At 39.6% G+C, this 25,148-nt stretch overlaps 1 protein-coding gene across 11 annotated transcripts in view; it reads right to left on the reverse strand.

Moving 5' to 3' along the window:
- Positions 1–25,148, reverse strand: part of LOC149168301 (15-cis-phytoene desaturase, chloroplastic/chromoplastic-like) — a 300,807-nt gene that overhangs the window by 255,153 nt on the left and 20,506 nt on the right. For all 11 annotated transcript variants that reach the window (XR_016259746.1, XM_089428225.1, XM_089428224.1 and 8 more), the window contains exon 3: positions 4,126–4,214. Coding sequence is in view for 10 of the 11 variants with exons in the window: in XM_089428225.1 (XP_089284351.1) it covers positions 4,126–4,214 (89 nt within the window). In the remaining variant the exon portion in view is untranslated. The remainder of the gene's footprint in view (positions 1–4,125; positions 4,215–25,148) is intronic.

Below are 25,148 nucleotides of genomic sequence, written 5' to 3' on the forward strand. Positions count from 1 at the left end.
TCATGGTTCCCAATGCGAAGTGGTCCCGATGGTCAAAAAGTCAACTTAGTCTCAAATGGAAAAGCACATAGAGACAAAGACATGCAAGATAGCATCTTTTAGATCCAAGAAGTGATTGAAGAGTTAGGGTTGGTCAAAGATGGTCAACAAGAATGCGCATGGGTTTTCTAGGCATATCTCCTAGGGCATTCCACTGTTTTGGACATGCATCACATCCAAAGTGATCTACTTAGCAAGAGAAACAAAACCCATGTTTTAGAAAAAAAATCTTGTGTGGTTTTGGAGATCCTCAATTTTGATCATATTTCAAGGGTTTCACTGAGATGATGTGGCACAAAATTGAACTTTTTTCAAAACAAAAAACAAAACAAACAAAAATAAACAAAACAAAACAAAACCAACAAACAAAAACAAAACAAAACAAAATTGAGGTGATTGTTGATTTGAGGTAGCATCGGATGTGCTCTAAGCCTCAAATTTTGCAAGGAGGCTTGGGCACGGGTATTCCAAAGAACCTAGAAAGCAATTTGGGAAATTCCTCCCAGAAGTGATTTTATTAAAATAATTAATATTTTTAATGGGGTTCCTAAGTCTAAACTTCGGAAAATTAAAATATTAATGGGTATTAATCTAATCATAGGTGAAACTTCTATAAAATCTATGGATCAAGCCAAAACGATATGAGCCTTTGATTATGATTTAATCTAGGCCATTGGTTGTCCAACAGGAAGATATAAGAAGGGGCTTGAGGGTCATTTGGAAAACACACACAGAGAGAGAAAATTGATTTTTTGAAGTGAGAAGTTCTCAAGAGGAAAAATCCATTAAGGAAATCTCTTGCAGTTGAGGGGCAAGGATGGCAGCTTCCGGAGAGAGAACTTATTAGCCGGAGATACGTCAGCAGAGAGAGGTAGTGAGTGATCCAAAAGCCTTGACGCAGGGCCAGGAGGGCCACGCAGAACCAGCGAGGGAGAGAAAGGAATCCAAAATCTATAGAGGAATTCGATTTTCAGACGCTGGGAGCTGGGGTGTAAGACCGAGAGACAGAAATCGAACTTTCGGGGCATCGAATCGACCAACCAGAGAAGTGATGTAGCACCCAGAGGGCTTGACGTTGGGCTGACGCAAACACTGCACAGAGGCAACGCAGACGCAGCTAGAAAAGTCGGAGGTTGGTCAGTTTGGGGCTGGATCAGCCAGGATTTCTCAGTGATTGTGTGAGGTAAAACTCACAAAGATTCTGCCAGTATTGCTCTCTGTAACTAAATAACCCTATGAGGTATTCAATGATGTATTCAGATTTTGCTACTGCCTAATAATAATAAACCCTCAGAGTCGCTGCCCCGGTTTTCCTGCATTGGGATTTTCCAACAACTTTTGTCCAAAAATAACTGTGTCCTATGTGTTTCTATTTTCCTTGCTCAGTTTCTATGTTTCAGAATCATATTTAATTGGTGTAGGTTGCTTCAGTAATTTACTTCAATGTTTCAAGAAGAAATCTGAAATAAGCTTGTAATATAATTTACAATCTAGGTGAAGTAGATTCAGTTGGTTGCCGTAGGATTCCTGAGATTGTTAGATCTAGGAATTTTCACAGTGATATTATGTGGCATGATGAGAAATATAGTGCAAAACACTTGGTCAAAGGAGGCAATGCCTAGGCTAGGAAAAAACAGGGCCGAATTGCATTACTATTTGCCATAAAAGTCAAAAAGTCAACAAAAACTAGTCGTTGGAGAAAATCAAGTCAACAAGAATGTTGGAACTTCATGGACCGAATTTCATGAGAAAAATAGTTGTTGAAGAGAATCAAATGCCAAAACTTATCCAAGTCGAATTGCAAGGAAAAATGGCATTAAAAAAATGTGCAAGTCAAATTGTTGGAGGACGTTCCAAGGGGGACATTGGGAAGGAATGTCTACCATTTTGACCAAAGCCCACAATGGGCCACTTTCAAAGTGATAACCGTTAATTTCCTTGAGAATTTTCTAGGTCAACCGCCTTGAGGGATTAAATGAATTTTATAGTAATATTTTTAGGAATTAAAAAATGCAAAGTCATGGAATGTGATAGATTAGCCTTAAAATAATGAGAGAGTCCAACTAGCCACTAGCTAGCCGTTAAAATGTTTTCTATATAAGGCTAGCTCTCTCTCATTGTAAAGTGGTTGTTGTTGTTCAAGAGATTAGTGCTATCTAATAATAAGAGCTCATATTATTGCAAACTTTGTTCTACATCGTGGAGTGTCTTTTGTTGGTGTTTTTCTCTTGCTATTGCTATTGTTGTTTGGCAATATAATTTTCCATTTTGCATGATTAGTAAAGATTATCCTAAAACTAATATTCTCTACCTTTGAAGAGCTATCTAGCTATGTGGTGGTGAACAACTAGGATTTCCACTTGTTTGATGTGTTAGAGGTAGAGTCGATCTCAAGGTATCAAACCATTCCAGGAGGAAACTTTGTTGCTATAGAGATTTTCTATTTTGTCGGACATAGAGAGTAAAGGATGGTGACACTCCAAGAGAGGGCCGCCCCTAAGGGGATATTGAACATTTGCAAGGTGGATCACATCATAAGCCGGGCATAGTGACTTGAATGGCATTGCTCTCACTCTAGCTCTAAAGTGAGTCTCCATTGGCACAGGTATTATTCCAACAACCCAAAATCAGTAAAAATCTCAAAATATCTTTTGATTTCCACATTTCGAGTAGGTCAAGTTTGTTGGTTTTTATTGTTTTATTACTTTGCAGCAAGTCATTTTGGGGATAATCATCATATCACAAACCCCATATTAGATACAATTTTTTATAATACACATTTAACACTTGTATCTAGCTAAAGGTTGCAGGTTTGTATGTGGAGTGTTTTGGTCAACCAGATCTACATTTCCAGCCACTTTTAAACCAAGTCTTGGGCCTTTACAAGTAAGTATCCCTATTGACATTCGGTTATAACTCTATGGTGTCTAGTTGCAATATTATCATTTTTAGAGTTGTTTTCATATATTTTCCAACTCTTATTGGCTAATCTTAAATCTGGAGAGTTTATTACATAACTCAGGGGAGGTTCCTCAGAACCTATACAAATATCCTCTTGCCCCCTTATACTTTTGGGTAACTCCCAAGAGGGGTAGTTACACCATAAGTGGGCAGAAACACATAAACTAGCTTGTTGCCCCTGCGTTTTTACACAGACTTAGCAGTCTATCATACAAGACAGCAAGCTAAATTCACTAATACATCTTCAAACGTTCAACCAAATAAAGAAATAACCATAGAAACGATTAAGATTTTTCTCGTATATTAACATCCATAGGTCATAAGCCATATCTTGAATGATTTTGACTACTAACATTTGCCGATAGAAATCTGCATTTTGTTTTCACTATTTTATCAGCAGGGACAACAAACAAGCAGAGAACACCTTCACCCATTGGACTCTATTCAAGGCACTGATCATACATCCGGAGCAGTGGGGAATATTTGGGGAAGCCTCCCTTAGCCGTTCATGAGGTGTTGGGCTTAAAGAGTGGGGGTAAGGGCCGAGGTGACAGTGGGTCCTCACCTTGCATATGCTAATCCAGTGAGGCTACCAGGGGCTTAGCAGCCCTGCTAATCGGATCGGTAACAAGATGCACTCAGAAAATGATTGTGAGAACGTAATGGTTAAAGAAGCATGACCAATGGATGAGTCCAATGGATTATGGTTTAGTGGTTGACAAGGGATGTCACCATGATGATGACCTATGTACAAACCAGGTGAGCATAGATTATGATGTCAATAAATTTCAATGGTGTTTCACATACAGCATTCATTCACAAAAGTGAGATTAAAAAAGACCAACCGACATTCGTGCATGCAATAGTGTTTTGTAGAAAAGCCAAAGCCATGCATGCCTACGATGCTAAAGTTACAAGAGAAAAAAATCATCCCGAGTAAAGACAAATTCAATGAAGAGACAATGACAACATTTTTTATTTTAAACTTGTACACTAAATATTTGACAACTCCCTGATTGTATGATGGTTCTTACAGTGACAAAACAGATATGTGTCACAATACAATCTAAACAAATATTGCTTATATGTAAGACGTAAACAAGCAACCATAGAGTGCATCATCACCTTTCCACCAAGAACATCTCTTGCTTCCAATAGTATAGGTTTGTGACCAGAATCAGCTAGGTATTTTGCTGTTGACAAGCCAGCCAAACCTATGAGAAGCAACACAGGGGAAAATGTAAATTATCAAGATCTTTACAGAAAATAAGAAATGCTATCTCTACTAAAAATGGTCAAAATCTTTGACAATCAACAAAAAACGTTTGCTATCAATAAAGCCAGCTCTTATGAAACAATATATAGAAAAGAAAATTTATAATGACAAATCATTATAGTTAGAAGGGATTAGGGAAATGTGTTAAGTGATATGATAAGGCTTTGTTAAATAATAAAATATTAGATTGAATATAAATGTTGTATCCAGTGCATGAAGAAGGTAAAGGTAGGTCGTCCCCATCCATTGGGCTCTGATCTAGTGGTTGAGATGGGGTGTCGTCAAACAAATGACCCAAGTTCAAAGTCAAGCCTCAACAAACATAGAGACCTACGGGATGTGTGTGCATGTATGCTAAGTTTGATGGCTCTCCAGGATAAAGTGGGCGTTATTTTTCAAATTAGTGGACCACTATTTTTGAGAGTAGAGGGCCATTGAACCTTGACAAAATTCAGCCCTCAAGCAAGGCCATGGCTGTGCACCAAAAAATATTTCAGCCCTTCACTGAATTTAATTTCTCCCAAAACACTATTCAAACTCATTAATCTGCAACAACAAAGCATCACAGGCAACATAAAGAGAGTAAACACTTCAAATACACAAGTGGTAGAATATTTCAGCGGCCTTTAAGAAAACTTCTAACACCCAAATCAGATCTGAAAGTTACATTCACAAATAGTAGCTAATCCAGCGACAAAATCAGATCCAAAAGCGCAAATTAAGCATGTTAAAACAGCTCAACATCAAACTGGCTCTTGAATAAATCAACAGTAAATTCACCCAATATCATATCTCTCAAAACAGATCCATGACAAAATTTGGCTCAGCCAGCACATTTTTTCTATTTCACGTGAAAGAGGATTATATTACAACAAATCAAGTCATCCCAAGATGGAAATGCAAAACTCTTTCAGTTCATCCAAAGCAAAGCTTTACATCAAGACACTCAGCTCATCCCAAGATGGAAACGTAAAGTCCTTGCAGGTTATCCCAAACATAGCAAATACAACAAGGGCATCACATGCTAATCACTAGCAAACCTAGTTTCTCTTCCTTCTTTAAAAGCTAGATCAACTCAAATGAAGAATTACACAACAAGAGATTGCATTCTCTCATGTTTTCTCCTCTATCTTCCTGTTAATAATAATGAAGTGATGTGACCCTCCATCCTTTTATAAAATGGAGTAAAATGTAAATTAAAGCCCTAACCTAGAATATATCCACAAATGGGGAACGGTAACATAGGTGGGGTACTCTACAAGTGCCAAGTAGGTAGGCACATTCCCATGACTGCCACTGCCAAATCACCTACTCCACATATTTTATGCAACACCACATATTTTTATGCACCCACAAGTGCGAACTCGCCCCCACATATTTGAAGGCAACTTGTGAGCCATCCTAGCCAAACATCTCTAAGTAAATGCACCTTCCTTGTCCATGTGTCAAAAGTAGATGAAAAGGGACTGAGGCAAAATGCCCTCATGAGACTCTCTCATACAAGTGCACCATCTATCACTCCCACAAGAACCAACTACTCATGGTGAATGCTCAACAAACTGAAGAATAATGAAAAACTCCTAAACAACGTGTTCATACAGTGGAAGATGAATGTAGAAAAGTTCCAGCAACAAACCAAAAACTAACAACTATAATGTAGATTTGGGGTTTATAGGTCGCCGTGATGAAAAAGTGTTTACCTTAGCCAAAGAAAAGTGTAGGTATGTGCAAATATTAATGACATTGAGCATCCTTGAAGCCTATGAATAATCATGCGACATGATGTACTTATATTCACGCATCAGATAGAATCAAACTTCTTGTATTCTGCAACACTGTTAACCCAACATTCTGCTTCCTTTTTAATCAGGGTTTAGGTACTTGCCCCGGTTTTTTCAGTATCAACAATATCAGAGCTTCAAAATTGTGGGTTGTGCTTCATGCTGTCGGGCTGGTTTGGCATTGAAACTGTGTGCTATGCTTTAACTTTTAGTTAGATTTCACACAACAATTGATCCAAATTGGATCCTAAAACACTCTCTAAGTTTTCATAGCTCTGAAAAATTCATGCCAAAGTGTCAAAGACTTACAAAGGTCGAGCTTATCAGAAATATCCTCGGAACAGTTGTAATTTGTGAACAGTGTGGAGCAACGAGGACCCTCGGTCAAGCGCGCAAACCATTGGCCCATGGTAATGCACGCTGTCACAAATTGGCAAAACGGGAGGTCTTTTTGAGAAACGGGGGTGGTTTCTGAGTCGCTAATCGCATATCGCCGGGCAAACCCCTTAAAGATGGAAAAGCCCCGAGCGACCCGGACCCGAAAAGTCATAAAACCGTACGGATATCGCACCGATTCCGTCAGAGGCGGGTCCCACACAAAAACCGGCAAGATATCGGAAGGGCTTCGAGCGGTAAGCAGTTTCAGCCGAGTCCCGCCCGATGCCACACAGCGAGCGACACGCGTCCGGCGGAAGAGAGAGAAAACCGCGCACACCAGACGGGTAACCATCGAGCTACTTAACCGTCTGATATGCACGATGACCGTAGGATCTGGAGGACCCAGATCGACGGCAGAAACGCGACCTGATGGCTGGCCAAATTTAGCGGGGTAAACAGGTCGAATTGTATAAGGTTTGAAGTCCGGCATGACAATGAGTTGGCAAAGGTTCGTGTTTCGCGGGCAAATCTTGGAGCAAACGGAACTAACGACCATTCAAACAATCCCAACAGAACTGACACTCAGTTCGTTATGAAACAGGTAGCCACCTCCCTGTGAGGCATTACACAGTGATGACATAGAACAGAGGAATTCAAACGGACAGAGGCAGGAGAACTAGAAAGCCGAGAAGCGGAAACGAACAGTCAGAAAGTAGATTGGCTTTAAAGACACCAACTCACACAGAGAGAAGCAAGCAGAAAAACAGTAAGCAAGTTGAGAAAGCTAAGAGCAGAGAACAGAGAAGAAGTCGAGTTGACCTGTAAGAGCAAAGGCAGCATCGAGACAGAGACAGAGAGTCTGTGTACTCCAAAAAGGGCTTGAGAGGTTCAAGCGAGCTCCTTTGTATATGTTTGTCATGTATTGAGTCTCAGATTGGACTCATACCATTGTGACCAATAAAGATCGAGATTCAGTAAGGAGAGTCTGTGTACTCCAGAGACTTGGGGGATCCAAGTATAGTCTTATTGATTTATATCTGTTGAGTGAGACTCAAATTGAGCTCACTGTTGTAAAAACTCTGCTTTGAAAACATAATAGAGAGGCCACCACTAAAGGCTGGACCAGGAGACGTAGCCCAGGAGTATTGGGTGAACTCCTTATTAAACTTGTTGCGTTTATATGTTTGCCTGTTGTGTTTTCTTTAACTGCTTCAGTGTCTGTGTATTTCGCAATCTTATCGATCCGTTGCATAAAATAACATAGACACATCCATGCACATGACTCTGTAATACCTTAATTAATTGTCTTGGATCAATTCCAGATCAAGTGGTATCAAAGCTCTAGGTTGTTAAGGTTAGACAAGCTTGTGTTGGATTTTGTTGTTGAATGCTAACTATATCAAAGCTTAAATTAGGAGAAGGAGAGTTGGTTGAAGCTAACCCAGAAATTGGAAGAGTCTACCCTAAGAGGAAAATGTCGGAAGAAAGCCCCTTGGAATCAAACTCCCAATTCATGGATAGTTTCATGACCATGAGAGCCATGGTGGAGGAAATGTATAGAGAATTTAAGAAAGGTAGAGAAGAAGACTCAGCAAACTCCAAACAAGGTAAAGGAGTAGAAGAATCTCTCCTCCATGACCATTCTAACAGAAAAGGGAAAGAAGAAAAGTTGCCCACACCTCCTAATAGCCCTGAAATTAAAAAGAAAACATCTTTGATTAAATTAGATGTTAAGTTTGATTTGCCGATATATGATGGAGAGTTGAATGCAGAAAAGCTGGATAATTGGATTAGACATTGCAGGGTTTAGAGCATTGACTCAGACAAAAGTAAGATTCAGCTGGCCAGCCTACGCCTTGGAGGCACTGCCTTGGTATGGTGGGAAGGCAGGACACAAGCTGACATGAAGAAGCATGGTAAAATTCTTTCTGTCTGGAGTGAATTTGTTTCTGCAATTAAAAAGCAATTCTATCCACTAGCCTATATGCAGCAAGCCATGATGAGCTGGCAAACTCTTCGCCAATTAAAAGGGCAAAGTGTACAAGGCTACACTCAAGAATTTAGGAAAAGAGCTTTGATTCTAGGAATTTCTTTAGACTCACCTGAAACTCTACTGAAGTATATAGGTGGTCTACATAGTTATTTAAGACATACCATTCTCATGTTTAATCCCACTAGCATAGATGAGGTATCTGTTCAGGCTACACATCTAGAGGCTAGAGGCAAGAATGTGAACCCAGAAGTTGGGGGATCATCAAAGCCCACTACAAGCAAAAGCAAGGAAAAGAGAAAACATAAATGGAAAGAGAGGAAGACAAATGTTGTATAAAAAACCAAGCCTTCGTGCACTCACTGCAAGAAGGACGGACATGATGATGAACACTATTGGATTCTGCATTCGGAGCTGAGACCCAAGAAGTTCGATGGCAAAAAGAAGAAGACTGTTGCAGCTATTCAAAAGGATTTGGGGTCAGACTCAGGAGATGAAACAACAATCGCAGCCACAGGTATAAAAGGTAAAAATTCTGAAGCATCTACTAGTAATTCTGCACAATCTACTGATAATGAAGAAAATGAGAGGAAAAGACATGAGCTTTTTCATATTCGAGTTATTTCCAAGCATCAAAAGATTAATACTTTGTTTGATAGTGGCTCCCAAGTAAATTTAATTTCTAAAGCAATTGTAAAGAAGTTGGGATTACTAACCACACCTCACAAGAAGCCATATCCATTAGGTTGGTTATGTGATAAAGCAAAGCTACAAGTGACTAGACAATGTAAACGTAAGTTTTCTTTTGGGTCAGCATTTGTAGATGAGGTTGAGTTAAATATAGTTCCTTTGGATATATGTGGAATTGTTTTAGGAAGTCCTTACTTGTATGATAGGAAAGCTATTTTCTATAAAGCTGAAAACAAGTATCAACTCATTAAAGATGGAATCGAATATATTGTAAAAGCTCATAAACTCAAGAATAATTATACTCTCATAAATTCAGGGCAGATGAAAAGAATTGTAAATTCATGCAAACAATTTTTACTGATGGTTGTAAAGGAAAAGAAACCTGATAAAACCAGTATATTTGAGGGTTGTAATGCTAAACAGCAAGCTGATTTAGAAAAAGTTGTTTCAGAATATGATATACTATTTCAAGAACCTAAAAGTTTGCCACCCCAAAAGGAAATAGTACATGATATTAATTTCCAGCAAGATGCTCCATTGCTTAACATCGGAATGTACAGGTTGTCCGTTATAGAGAATGCAGAAATCAAGAAGCAAGTACAGGAGCTGCTCGAGAAAGGGTTCATAAGACCTAGCATATCACCATGTGGGTCCCCTATTGTCTTGGTGAGAAAGAAAGATGGCTCATGGAGAATGTGCATTGATTACCAAGCACTGAATAAGATAACGATCAAAAATCGTTATCCCCTTCCTCGCATAGATGATCTATTAGATCAGTTAAAAGAAGTTGTTTATTTTTCCAAGTTGGACTTGCATAGTGGCTACCACCAAGTCAGAGTTGCAGAACAAGATGCATGGAAGACTGCTTTCAAAACAAAGCAGGGATTGTATGAGTGGTTAGTGATGCCTTTTGGCTTAACTAATGCTCCTGCTACTTTCATGAGAGTAATGAATGATGTACTCAGACCTTTTATTGATGATTTTGTCATTGTATATTTAGATGACATTCTTATATTTAGTAAAACATGGGAAGAATATTTGAAGCATGTCAAGCAGACTCTAGATGTTTTGAAAAGAGAAAATCTCTATGTTAAGCTCTCAAAATGTGAATTTGGCAAAATATATTTGAATTATTTGGGTCATGTTGTAGGGGGTGGTGAATTGAAGATAGATCCCTCTAAGGTTGCAGTCATTGTAAACTAGCCTAAACCCAAATCTGCTACAGAAGTTAGAAGCTTCTTAGGAGCAACACAGTATTGGAGAAAGTTTATTGCTAACTTTTCCTTGATTGCAGCTCCCTTACATGCTTTAACCGGATTGAACAAGGTGTTTCAGTGGGGAGGCAAACAGCAGAAAGCCTTCGACACCTTAAAAGAAAAGATTAGTACAGCACCAATACTAGCACTGCCCGATCTTCAAAGACCATTTGAGATTGAAACAGATGCCAGTGACTATGCCATGGGAGCAGTGTTGATGCAACACGGTAAACCCATATGTTATCATTCTGAGACATTTAATTCTACAGTAGTTAATTATCCCACATATTATAAGGAATTGTATGCATTAGTACAGAGTGTGAAAAAGTGAAAACATTTTTTAATGGGCAAAGAGACAGTTATACACACTGATCATCAACCACTTCAATATTTACACTCTCAAATTAAGTTGCAGCAATCAAGACACTATAGGTGGATGGGTTTTCTACAACAGTTTCATCTTGTCATCAGATATAAAAAGGGCATACACAATAAAGTTGCAGATATGTTGTCCAGACCAATCATAAATGCATCTACTATACTTGAGCATAATTCAGTATTGCATGAAAGCTACATTGAACAGTATGCTCAAGATATAGATTTTAAGAATGTATATGCAACTTTAAGTCGTGGCAAACAAGTAGAAGAATTGGATTATCATGTGACCAACTCTTGTATCATTTTGGAAAGTTATGCATTCCACAAACTAAAAGAGTAAAGATAATTCGAGAAGCACACACTTCTCAAATATCAGGTCACTTTGGTGTAAGTAAAAAAGTTGCACAGCTGCAAAGATTTTGTTATTGGCCAAAAATGAATGAGACAGTTTCTAGATATGTAAGAGAATGTACCATGTGTGCTAAAAGCAAGCCCAGCAATAGAAAACTAGGCTTGTACACTCCACTACCAATTCATTCTCATCCTTGGGAAAGTGTTTCCATGGACTTTGTTGGGGGACTGCCTAAATCTAGAAAAGGTCATGACTATTTATATGTTGTTGTGGATAGGTTCAGCGAAATGTGTATTTTAATACCTTGTAACAAACAGATTACAGCTGAACAAACTGCGAAGTTGTTCTTTCAGCATGTATGGGTTCATTTTGGATTACCCACTTCCCATTATATCTGATCGAGATATCCGATTTGATGGGAAATTTTGGTCAAGTTTGTAGGAATTGATAGACACCAAACTGAAGAAGAGCACAGCTTTTCATCCGCAAACAGATGGCCAAACAAAAGTGGTCAACAGGACAGTGATCCAGTTGCTCAAAGGCTATTGCAACAAGCATCCCAAGCTTTGGGATGAACATTTATGTTATGTGCAGCATGCCTACAACCGAGCTAAACATTCTCCTACACAGAGATCTCCTTTTGAAACCTGTTTTGGTTTCACACCAAGGTCTCCCTTGGATTTTGTCTTTGGTAAAGACATAGCGGTTGATGGACACGGTGATGTGGACAAGGCAACCAAGTTCATACAACAAATCCAAGAGATTCACTAGGCAGTACAAGAACAGCTGGAAAAGAGCCAAGCCAAGTACAAGGCAAGGCATGATAAGCATCAGATGGAGCATAGTTTCCAAGTTGGTGATCAAGTCTGGCTGTATATTAGCAAAGACAGAATGCAAGGTGAAGGTAAGAAGCCGGAGCCAATAAGGTATGGACCTTTCAAGATACTTGAGAAAATTGGTGAGAATGCTTTCCGCCTTGAATTACCAGCTTACATGCACATCTACTCAGTTGTCAATGCAGATAGCTTGAGACTATTTGAACCTTCATTGATTGAAGATCCCGAAGAGCAGAGTCAATTGCCTTCTATTAATGATCTGTTGCCTGAATATCTTAATGAATTGCAGGAAGATACAATTCTGGACAGGAAGGTGAGAACCAAGCGTAGAGGGGATGTTGAGTACCTCAGGATTGGGCTCAAGAGTTCAAAACCAAGCAGTGCAAAATGGATAGAAATTGGGCAAGCGAGGAATCTATACCCTCACTTGATTGATGCTTAAAAACCAACTTTTGGTGGTCCAAAAGCTTTTTCAGTGGGAAGGTCGTGATCCAAATTGGATCCTAAAACACTCTCTAAGTTTTCATAACTCTGAAAAATTCATGCCAAAGTTTCAAAGACTTACAAAGGTCGAGCTTATCAGAAATATCCTCGGAACAGTTGTAATTTGTGAACAGCGCGGAGCAACGAGGACCCTCGGTCAAGCATGCAGACCGTTGGCCCATGGTAACGCGCACTGTCACGAATTGGCAAGTCACTAATCGCATATCGCTGGCAAACCCCTCAAAGATGGAAAAGCCCCGAGCGACCCGAACCCGAAAAGTCATAAAACCGTATGAATATCGCACTGATTCCGTCAAAGGCGGGTCCCACACAAAAACCGGCAGGATATCAGAAGGGCTTCGAGCAGTAAGCAGTTTCAACCGAGTCCCGCCCGATGCCACACAGCGAGCGACACATGTCCCGCAGAAGAGAGAAAACCGCGCACATCAGACGGGTAACCATCGAGCTACTTAACCGCCCGATATGCACGATGACCGTAGGATCTGGAGGCCCCAGATCGATGGCAGAAATGCGACCTGATGGCTAGCCGGATTTAATGGCGTAAACAGGCAGAATTGTATAAGGTTTGAAGTCCGGCATGGACGATGAGTTGGCAAAGATTCGTGTTTTGCGGGCAAATCTTGGAACAAACGGAACTAACGACCGTTCAAACATTCCCAAGAGAACTGACACTCAGTTCGTTATGAAACAGGTGGCCACCTCCCTGTGAGGTGTTACACAGTGATGATGACGCAAAACAGAGGAATTCAAACGGACAGAGGCAGGAGAACCAGAAAGTTGGGAAGCGGAAAAGAACAGTCAGAAAGCAGATTGGCTTTAAAGACACGAACTCACAGAGAGAGAAGCAAGCAAAAAAACAGTAAGCGAGTTGAGAAAGCTAAGAGCAGAGAACAGAGAAGAAGTTGAGCTGACCTATAAGAGAAAATGCAACATCGAGACAGAGACAGAGTCTGTGTACTCCAGAAAGGGCTTGAGAGGTTCAAGCGAGCTCCTTTGTATATGCCTGTCATGTATTAAGTCTCAGATTGGACTCATACCATTGTGACCAATAGAGGTCGAGATTCAGTAAGGAGAGTCTGTGTACTCCAAAGACTTGGGGGATCCAAGTACAGTCTTACTGATTTATATCTGTTGAGTGAGACTCAAATTGAGCTCACTGTTGTAAAAACTCTACTTTGAAAACATAATAGAGAGGCCACCACTGAAGGCTGGACCAGGAGACGTAGCCCAGGAGTATTGGGTGAACTCCTTATTAAACTTGTTATGTTTATATGTTTGCCTGTTGTGTTTTCTTTAACTACTTCAGTGTCTGTGTATTTCACAATCTTATCGATCTGTTGCATAAAATAACATAGACACATCCATGCACATGAGTCTGTAATACCTTAATTAATTGTCTTGGATCAATTCCAGATCAACAATCATTGTTCTCGGAGTGAACAAGCACATGCTTAACTAGCTTCATGGGCATTAATAATTTATGGTTTGTTGTCAGTAAAACCTGTTGTGCACAACACTAGGCTTAAGACTACAGTGGCAACCATTCTCAACCTGTTTTTTTTTCTTTTTCTTTTTTGTTGAGTATATTTCGTGCAGAAAGTTATGGTGGTCAAACTCCATTTAATGTGTTAAGTGACCTGAATATATTAGACAGATGGCAATTCTTTTACAACCCATGATGTTGCAGGTTGTTCAATTGATCATAGCAACTTAGTTAAGCTAGCATTCTACATTACACTTTGATGTGCAGATGCATTCAAAGACACCCCAATACCTGAACCAAAGCAAGATAAAGTAAAAGAGGAAAATGGACACCATTAGACAATTACATGAAAATGAGACAACCAAATAATTGAGAAAAAACATTGAGGGGCAATCAAAAGTTCAGAAAAAGGAAAGACATGTGATCAGGAGAACCAAGAAAGGAAGATGAAAGGAGGCCAATTGAGTTCATGCATCAATGATGCAGAGCACCAGTAAAATGGTCATGTTGATTGTCCATGTGCCACATAAAATAGAAGCCTTGGTATAAGAAAAAGGACATAGATGAGAAAGTGATTTAGTGAAGCCACGCATAATGGCATCGCAAGGATTCTAGAATAATATAGAGAGACTAGAGAGCCTATTATGGAGAAAACAGTTGTGGAGGATCTCCTCCTGAGAGGTGAGTATATAAATTGCGATATCTACAAGAACAACCATGCCACTGAAGTTACCAAGACTATTGATGACACATGAAGCATATTGTATTAGATGGGGATTTGCTAGTAAATCGACTACCAAAGGAGGAACGTGTCAAACAACATTATGGCCCCATTCTCACACCACAATATCTATGGTAAGCTCCTAGGAACATGAGGACCATCCATCTTCATCAAACCTTACATCCTCACAACTATCATCTACTACATTGGAATGTAAATTCGATGTAAAGTTCCTTTCCAAGTGATCCCGTAGGAGTCACTTATAAAAAATAAAATATAAAAAACAAGAAAAAAGAAAAGAGAGGGAAAAGTAATTTGAATGTCAGAAAAGGGGGAAAAGAATGAAATAGAGTTTTAAAAAGGGTAAATCGATTGCACGAGGGATTATGCATTTTGTATTTTTGGAGATTGGAATTAGAGAGTGCAGCATCTCGTGTCTTCCTCGAACGAAAACCCTTGGAAGAAAATCTAGTTTCGATGGACGAACATCAACACTAGCTGGATCAGAGGAAGGATCATACCGATCTTTCATTTGTGTAAACTATGGACGAGGTCAGTTTGATCAGGGGGTTCTTGGACTGAATTGCTCACCAGTGGATCCTCATTGCCTTTCACGTAGGCATGGACTAGTTAGTAGTACCCGACAAATTTTGTGAGCATTGACTGTGGGCAGGGTGTTGGGGGGTCCTTGACAACAGATCGACTATTAGTGTGCACAAGAAAGGGGGGTCGAGTCACTTGCAGGCTTCAGCCTGCCTTTTCAGGATTGTCTAAGTGACCTTGTTAACCACCAATTGTGGGTGACCCCTAGGAGAACATTTCTCTTACTCATCTCTTCCAGTTGGCATCCAGCAACCCTAACAACCACCTTGTAGCCAATGTGACGTGTTATCCATCTCTCCGCCATCTACATCAGTCATATGTTTCCTCGCCCATTTGTCTAGAGCACATGTTGGAAGACGGGCCTATGATCAAAAGGTACTTTATTCATTTTACAATCAGGTGCTTATGCTTGTTTGTATTTGGGAATTTTGGCATTGATTATGGGGTAACTTGGAAGAAAGAAGGGTCTTGGTCATAGTCTTGTTCCCTCACCTTAAATAGGGGGTTAATTTTAAGTCCTAGTCCAGTGGGACCTCCCCTAATGGCCCATGGCTTTAGGAAGGGGAACTACTTAGGAAACCATGATTGAGATAGTCTAGCCCCATCTCTCCATTTTCCATATTTACAACTTTCCATCTTACATTATAAGCCCTTATTCCACCTCCCTTCTTTAGGTTCAACTGACCATTGATTCATCGGGATTTGGCATCCAGACATCCTCATACCTAAGTAGGGCCTCGAAATGCACCTTGGGAGGTTGATGTCAGTGTTGCGAAAATCACGATTTTTTGACTCAGCCGATATTATCACCAGATTTTTACAAAGTTTTTTTTCCAAAAAAATCGTTGAAAAAATTGATGAGTTTTATTTCTCATTTTTAGCAGACAGCGGACTTGTTTGAGAGCTGAGGAGGAGAGGAAGGCGTCTACTAGGGCAGAGGAGGAGAAAAACGGAAGATTTTAGCATCCCAAGCAAGAGAACTTCCTGTTTGGACCAGATTTCTTCGGCAAACCGTGGTTTCCAGGTATGGGCAACAAATTTGGCCATTTTGTTTTGGGTTTTTTCTTGTTTTTGCTTGAGTTTCTATAACCCATTGATTATCAATGACTTTTGAGTGGATTTCATGGTGTTATTTTTCATTTTTGTTGCAAAGTGGAGATGGTTCATTTTCGTAAAAAATGCACAAACTTGATTGTTAGATTTATTAGTTTAATTTTTTCTTATGCTCTATTTTTTTGCATCATTTTTTATTGGGTTTGAATGGGCATTTTTTCTATTATTGTTGGATTGAGTTAAGGTTTTTTTTTCTTTGTCAAAAATTCAATGTGTTGTGTCATGTATGTAATTTTTTTTTTTTTTTTTTAACTTGCAATTCTTATAGTGCCATAGGTTCAACTTCAAACTTCATCTTACATTAAAACTCAAGAGTTCAACCAAGTTACAAACATGCCAAGGAAATTGGACCCTCTGTGCGAATTTAGTGAACCAGATGGAGGGTTTGATAGAATAAACTTGTCTTGCAAGTTGTGTGGGCATCATATGTCAGGGGGGGTTTATAGATTAAAGTATCACCTTGCACAAATCCCTAAACGTGATGGAGCGCCTTGCACCAATACAAATGCGGAAATCATCCGAAGAGCCATGAAATCATTGGAAGAATTAGAGCAAGACAAAGTGACCAAAGCAGATCTGAAGACGCAACTAGCAGGGAGTGTGTTAGGATGCGAATATGGAAATGGCACTGGTTCTACTTCAGCATCAATGTCTACAACCAACCATGTAGCTACCTCATCATTTTTTGCTCCTAGAACCACGGCTGGTTCACAACCATCTATCACTTCAATGCTTAAAAAAATGAGAAAGAACAAGTTGACAAGTTGTTGGGCAAGTTTCTCCTTTGGAGTGATATTCCTTTCAGTGTTGCAAAGAATAATCCATTTTTCTAGCCTGTTGTTGATGCGATTGCAATTGTTGGCCGAGGGTACAAAATCCCTTCTTATGATGACTTTAGAGGCCACATTCTTCAAGATGAAAAGGTTGACTGCACCAAAAGATTGGAGGAGTTTAGGGCATCATGGGTATAAACAAGATGCACTGTGATGTCAAATGGTTGGACCGACCAAAAGAAGAGAACCCTTATAAACTTCTTGGTTAATTGTCCCAACGGGACAATGTTTACGAAATTTGTTGATGCATCTTCACATATCAAAGATGCGAAATTATTATGTGATTTGTTGGATGTGTTTATTTTGGAGGTGGGTGCAGAACATGTTGTCCAAGTCATAACGGACAATGCTGCAAATTATGTTGTTGCTGGCAAGATGCTTATGGAGAAGCATCCTACTTTATTTTGGACACCTTGTGCTACACATTGTATTGATTTGATATTGAAAGACATATGAAAATTTTCCTTTGTCAAAGATATTGTTGACTCATCAAAAAGCATTACAAAATTTATATATAATCATGCATCTGTGCTTAGCTTGATGAGAAAGTTCACCAACAACAAGGAGTTGGTGCGCCCCTCCATTACATGGTTTGCCAACAGTTTTATATCTCTTCAATCTCTCTTGAATTCTATGTGGGATGTGAAGAGAATGTTTCTTTCAGATGAGTGGCGTGCTTTGACATTTAGCCACAAACCAGAGGGAGAGGCCATATGCAGATTAGTTTCATACCAAGAAAACTTCTGGCAGGAGTGCAGGAAGTGTGCAGCGTTACTGAACCTTTGGTAAAGGTTCTTCGATTAGTTGATGGTGAGAAGCCCGCAATGGGCTATTTGTATGAGGCCATGAACAGGGCCAAAGAATCCATTCGGGCCTACTATGATGATAAGGGAGATGAGGGGTTTCAGAAACAACTCCTCCTATGGGAAGTGATTGATGAACGATGGAACAACACACTCCATCGTCCCATTCATGCTGCAGGGATCTACTTGAACCCCACATTTTCTTACCCATGTGAGTTCTTATTTGATGCTGAGATCATGGATGGATTCTTAACCTGTGTTCAGAGGATGGTGCGATCTCCAACAGAACGTGCAAAAATCTCCAAAGAAATGGAGATATACAGGATGACAGGTGGCACATTTAGCTTTGAGATGGTTGTGGTTGATAGGAAGACTAAAATGCCAGGTATTTTTTAGTTTGTTTCAAATGCCATTGTCTCTTCAAGTTCATAACTTCATACTTTGCTTCAACTTTCACATTTCATTTTTTTCTTATGTTTATCTTATTTGTAATTTTGTTATAGATGAATGGTGGACTCGCTATGGTGCCAGAGTACCCCATCTGCGAAATCTTGCATTCAAATCCTTAGCCAAACATGTAGCTCCTCAGGATGCGAGCACAACTGTAGTGTATTTGAAAAAATACACAACAAGAAGTGCAACAGGTTAAACTTAAAACTTAAAACATTCCAAATTTCCAATAAATTTTTTGAATTCGTTAAATAATATTTTTTTATAATTATTATTTTATGATCTTTGTACAGGTTGGAGTCCCAGCGACTTAATGACATGGCCTACGTCTACTGCAATCTTCAATTGTGGGTGAGGCAACTTGAGAGGATACCTGATATGGAGGCCATCTCATTGGATGGGATTGACACCACTGCTGCATGGATGGTTGAGGCCGAGAGGCCTCTCATGGAGTCTGTCGATGATTGGTTAGAGCAGGAGGTAGTGGAAGGTGTAGAGGGGGGGAGGAGGAGGAGGAGGAGGTGACACCACCTACCCAAGCTACCCCTGCCACCAATAGAGGACATGGTCTACCTCCTGTAGCTCCTAGTTCTTCAACTTCTAGAGCACAACGGAGTCCACAGCCAACTCCATTGGCATCTACATCTAGAGGAAAAGAGAAAGCTATTTCATTTTCTCGCAAGAGGAGCAGAGGAAATCAGTAGTATTAGTTATTTGGTTCATTTCATTGTATATGACATTATGACTCATGATATGAGATACATTATTATATTTTTTGTTGATATTTTGAGGTTGAGTTGGGACTCAGGAGTCAGGACTTACTATTCGTGACATGATTCATTGTTATGTGTGGTGTAGCACTAGAAATGATATTACACATCTTGTATATTAGTTCTTTTATCATATTTATGTGTCAATGTATTTATTTTATGTTGTAGGTGCTTTAGATATTAAAAAAATTGGAAAAAAAAATAAATATTTTTGTATTTTACGATTTTTTCCCAATGTTTACCGATTTTTTCCCGATTTTTTCCCCTCGCCAATTTAATCTCGATCACAATTTTCGCAACAATGGTTGATGTGACTAAAAGAAAAGAAAGAGCATATGATGGCCACAAGAAAAACAAAAGAAAAATCAAAATGCAAAAAATGGTCGGGACTAACAAATTAGCACATGGACAAAAGCCAAGCATGAGCTAACTGAGAGAAGCCCTTCACGAACTTCCTGAAGTAGGTACAAGTACCCACAAATCCCCTCAACTTGGTCACATTCTGGGGCATTGGCGAGTCCCGGATGGCCCTGATCTTCTCCTCATGTAATCTCACGCCATCCTCCCCAACAATATGCCCCAAATAGAGCATCTTTGTCAACCTGAACTCACACTTGGACAACTTGGCGTAAAATTGTTGCTCCTCCAAAATACGCAAGACTGTCTCCAAGTGCTGCAAGTGCTCCTCCCAAGTCCAGCTATAAATCAAAATATCATCGAAGAACACCAACACGAATTTCTACAACTTCCCATGAAACACATGGTTCATGCAAGACTGGAAAGTGGCTGGTGCGTTGGTTAGCCCAAAGGGCATAACCAAGAACGCAAAGTCCCCATAGTGACACCTGAAGGTCGTTTTAGGGACGTCCTGATCCCTCACTCTGATCTAGTGGTACCGCAAACGCAAGTCGATCTTGGAGAAGAACTTAGCTCCTCTCAGCTCGTCCATCAGCTCATCTATGCGTGGAATGGGGTAGCAGTTCTTCAGGGTCTTCTTGTTGAGGGCCCTATAGTCTATGCACATGCATAAGGTCCCATCCTTCTTCTTCACCAAGACAACTAACGAAGCAAAAGCGTTGGAGCTAGGCCTAATATGCCCAAGTGCCAACGACTCATGAATAGCCCTTTCCATCTCATCCCTGTAGGCCTTGGGATGTCTGTACGAGGTAGTAATCACGGCCTATACCCCTGGACCTAACTCAATTGGGTGCTCAAACCCCCGGTCAAGTGGCTGCCCTAGCGGTATGTCTCCAAACACCACTGGGTACCAGTCTAAAATGTCCTGCATGTCAAGGTGTGGTGGCCTGGGTTAACCCCCAGCCTTAGAAATCTTCAACTCCACTGCCCACTCAATGTCACCATGCCTCAAGTCAACCTCCATCTTGTGTGTTGAAACAGTATGTGGTGCGTAAGAGTGCATGTCCCATCTAGCCCAGTAAACTCCATCTCCAATTTCCTCCAATCAATGGTGACCCAACCAAGAGAATAGAGCCATTGGACATCGATCACCACATTGGTGTTTGGTACATCCATCACGAAGAAATGATCTGTGACCGAATAATTTCCCATAGTTATTGTCATAGCGAGAACATAGCGTGTACACTGCATGGTCTTGTTCCCTGGCACAAGGACTGAGAACCCCTCAAACTCCTTGGTCATGATCCCTCTCCTCTGCACCATATGTGCATCAATGAAGTTGTGGGTGGCCCCACTGTCCACCAAAATTGAGACACAATGCCCCTGCACTATGCCTCTGATCCTCAAATGTGGTGCGAAAGGGGCTCACCCTAGTGGTTCTGGTGTTGGTGCCCTCTCCGTGTGTGCCACATTGTCATCTCCACCTACCTCCAACTCCACATCGTCCTCCTGGTCACTATCAAAGTAGACCTCAATGTAGTGGGACTTGCCTATTGTGCATCTATGACCCGGTGCCCACGGTTCCTAACAAGTGAAGCATAGCTTCCTCCTCTAGAGATCTATTCGGGTCTCCTCATCGAACTGTCCCCGCCCCTGGTGGGCTCTCGGTGGTGGAGCGCTAGTGTCTCTCCCACTCTGCTGGAACTACTGTGTAGGTGGTACTGGCGGTCTAGTCCTAGGTAGGGCATCCTGCAAGTCTCGCACTCTCCCAACTACGTCCTGCAAAGTGGTGGGCCTATTGGACTTCACCCATCCCCTCAGTGGCTATGCTAGCCCCTCTACGAACATGAAAACTCTCCTGGCCTTTGATAGGTCAAGCACCATCGCTAACAACCTTAGAAACTCAGAAATGTAGGCCTCAGCGCTCCTTGTCTTCTTGAGCCTTGTCAACTCCCCAAAATGCTCCTCCGGGTCTCTCCTCTCAAATCGCTCCAACACCCTCCTAGTGAAATCCTCATAGGTTGTAACCCCTGCATGCCCCATCGTGGTTAGCCCATGGAACCACCAATCGTGGTCTTCTCCCTCAAAATGCAAAGTGGCAATCTTAATTGCCTCTCACTCCGTCATTTGGTTGAGTTGGAAGTATACATCTGACTTCTCAACCCATGATTTCGTTGAGCTCTTGGACGAACCATCAAAAGTTGGGAGGAACAATCTCCCCATGGTGCGCTGCAAATCGGTACCATGCGTGTAGCTTTCTCTGCCTTGCCTTTTTCCCCCGCTGTTACCTTTCAACTGACAAAATTCCCTGAAGGTAATGGCCTCCCAAAAGTCAATCCCATAAGACTGATACTCCACAAAATAGTCCCCCATGGGCATCTCCTCTTGCCCTTGCGGTCCTCCAGCACCGGATGCTATAAATGTGGGAATAGTGGACCTGGGTGGTGTGCTGGGAAAGGGGTGCCTTGGGGCTATGAAACCCGTGGTTATGCGAAGCGCCAAAGCCCTCGACAATTTGGAACTATCCTTGAATCCCTTTGCCCCTGGTTGTTGTTGCAATTTTGTTGCCTCAGATCCTCAATACCCTTAGACAAATCCTGAACTGCCTTGAGAATATGTTGGGCAAACTCCTCCTCTTTACTTCTTTTGTCTCCCTCATTATCCCCCGTGTTTGGCCTTTCGTCCTCTGGTTCAACTATCACTGGATTTGGGATAATTTGTAGCTGCATCTCTCTGCTCTTGTACCTCTTGCCTACGATAAGTCAGGTTTTGTTGGTCTTCTGGTGTCATATACTGATGTTTCTCCCACATGCTAGGCCAAGACTATGAGCTCTGATACCACTGTAATATTCCTAGTGGAAATTTACAATGATAAATGTAACGACCAAAGTCATATACGCAGCGGAAATATTTAAAATACTTCGTAGACAAAGACATCCATCGTAGGATAGTAATTGTAAATTGTATATTGTATAAAAGAATGAATGTAGGATGATACAAATGAGAATGAGGGTCCCGTATATAGCTAGGTAAGTACCCTTTCACTAACGGTTATGTCCTTAGGGATATACCTTTCCATTAATTGCTAGCTAATAAATCATTAATCTTATTTGTTATCTTTTACATTATTTGTGTTTATTTTTATATAAATTTAGTTTGTTACATTGTCTTCCCCTTCAAAAAGCTTTGTCCTCAAAGCTTACTGATGAAGGATCGGTTCTCTTCTATTGATCGACATATCTTCTTATTTCTGAGTTTTCATCCTTATTGATACAAGACGATATGATGTTCTGAGCGATAAACAGAATTGTCGTATTGAAAACATATCAAACCATCCTAGATTAATCTTCTGGGAAATCTTCTGACCCTTGGAGTTGTGTGGTGAATAGTTATCGTATGACTGGATTGAACTCACTTTAGTATTCTTCAGAACATAAGTTTGTTGTTTATGTTCTGCATGATATAGATTTGTAGATTTATTAAGGCGTCTACTCTTGTGATTCGGATGTAGATAAGGAATTTTTCTTGTTTGAACTTCCTTAAACGTTTTTATGGCAGTTTCCTAATTTCCATCAGGCATTGTTGTTGTTGACTTAACTACTGAATCTTTATTTGGGGTGTCCTTTGTTTGAACGACAACCTCTGAGTACATTTTTACTTCAATAGGGTTTGGATTTGCCTGAACTGCGAGATTAGTGGTATTGATGTTTTTTTTTAGTTTGGACTACTACATCTGGAGATTTTGATGCTTCCTTGCGACAAGTTCTTTGAAAGTATTCGTCAATGATTTCTTTTCGTCCTTAAATTTTTTAAGCTGTTTGATCAGATTTTGATTATGATTTTTGGGACGTAAGCATTCCTCATTCTCTGAGTCAACTTTATTTTGGCCTTCACACTTCTCATCTTTTAAACACTTGATTTGTTCTACTAATGTTTGGTTAAGGCTCTTTAAACGTAACTTTTCTTCTTATTGTTTTAATAAACTCTCCTTGAGTTCCTTCTTTGATGCTTTAGCTTTCTTGACTTGTTCATGTGGTTTTTCTTGGTGATCTTTAAGGCGCGAAATTTCCTTGTCTTTGCTACAGATGACTTCTTCAAACTCTTTTTGCTTCTTTGATATAGTTTTTTCATTATCTTGAAACATCAAGTCTGAGATGTCCTTAAGGTCTTTTAATGAAGATTTTATTGATTTTGATTTACTTATTATGTCTCGAAACATGACCATCTTCCCTTTATAATGAAACGTCAAACCTTGTTTTTCTATGTTTAACATCAATGTACCCAAATCCTTAAACCAGGGTTGACCGAGTATGATGTCAGTCTTTTTGTCCGTCCTTAGAACATAAAATTGATATATGTACTCATAATGACCTATTGTCACTTGTAGATCACTAATTTTATACCCTTTTTGGTCAAAAATATTTTTCTTTACACCAATGCTTAACTCTGGAATTAATGGCTGATTTGCCAAGTTGATGTTGATATAATTTTTATCGTTGCTTGCGCTGATGGCGACATTAACTTCTCTTCCTTGGATACTTCCTTTTAATTTAATTACTCTGTGATCTGTAACTAAAAGACCATTATAGGAAAACCTTTCTTCCTTCGTCATTTTAGAATTGAGCTCCGTCATTTTTTTTTTCAATGATTAATCCCATTTGTTTTGTCGAGATGACTTAAGATATTAAGTAATCGCCTTTTTTTAATATAATATTTTTTTAATTAAATAATTTTTTTAATAATAATTTTATTTACACCCTTTTTTTAATAAATATTTTAAAGTAACCTTCTATAATAATACCCGCTTTGTACTTATATATATTTTCAATAATTTTATGACTTGAAATTTTCTTTAAAATAACCCTTTATAATATAAAACTTCTCTTTACATATATTTTATTTATAATCTTTTCTTTTTCTTTTTGAAAAGTTACAACCCTAGTGAAACGTGGCTATTCACCTCTTTGGGGTATAATATAAAATATATGTCCACTTATGTGCCTTTGACTCGGTTAATTTTCTCTATGTAAAAAGTAAAACTTATCATTCACATAAAGAGTTTTTGTATTCCTTTTGTTTTTCTTTTACCTTGAAAATACCATGGGCAATTACCATGGGTTGCTAAAACCACAGGCTTGTAAACCACTTAATGAAGAATCAAGATAATATTATCTACTCTTCCTTCTCTTACGTATAGTTTTAAAGATATTTGGAAAGATTCCCTCTTAACTTTATCATGCACTTTTTATCAATAATGTACAACCTTTTTATATATATGAATGTTCTCCTTCAAAATTTACATCAGACTATATATATATATATATATATATATATGTACTTATTTTATTTTATTTTATTTTTTTTCTTTGACTATCTTATTTTTTTCTTCCTTTTTTTGTTTAATGGCCAAAGCCCTGAATGATGAAACAGAGAAACTCCAACTTTGTGTAGCGAAACGCTTCAATTGTGACGACAACAAAGTTGACAAAGGATTAATGGCCAAAGCCTGGATCAAACTAGTTCTCTTCAGTGGTCTTGCATCCAAAGGAGCAAATAGCTATGATACCAATGTAA

The sequence above is a fragment of the Pinus tabuliformis genome, chromosome 4_2 (assembly GCF_031772625.1).
Source record: "Pinus tabuliformis cultivar Carrire ecotype Pingquan chromosome 4_2, CPIR1, whole genome shotgun sequence".
NCBI lineage: Eukaryota > Viridiplantae > Streptophyta > Pinopsida > Pinales > Pinaceae > Pinus > Pinus tabuliformis.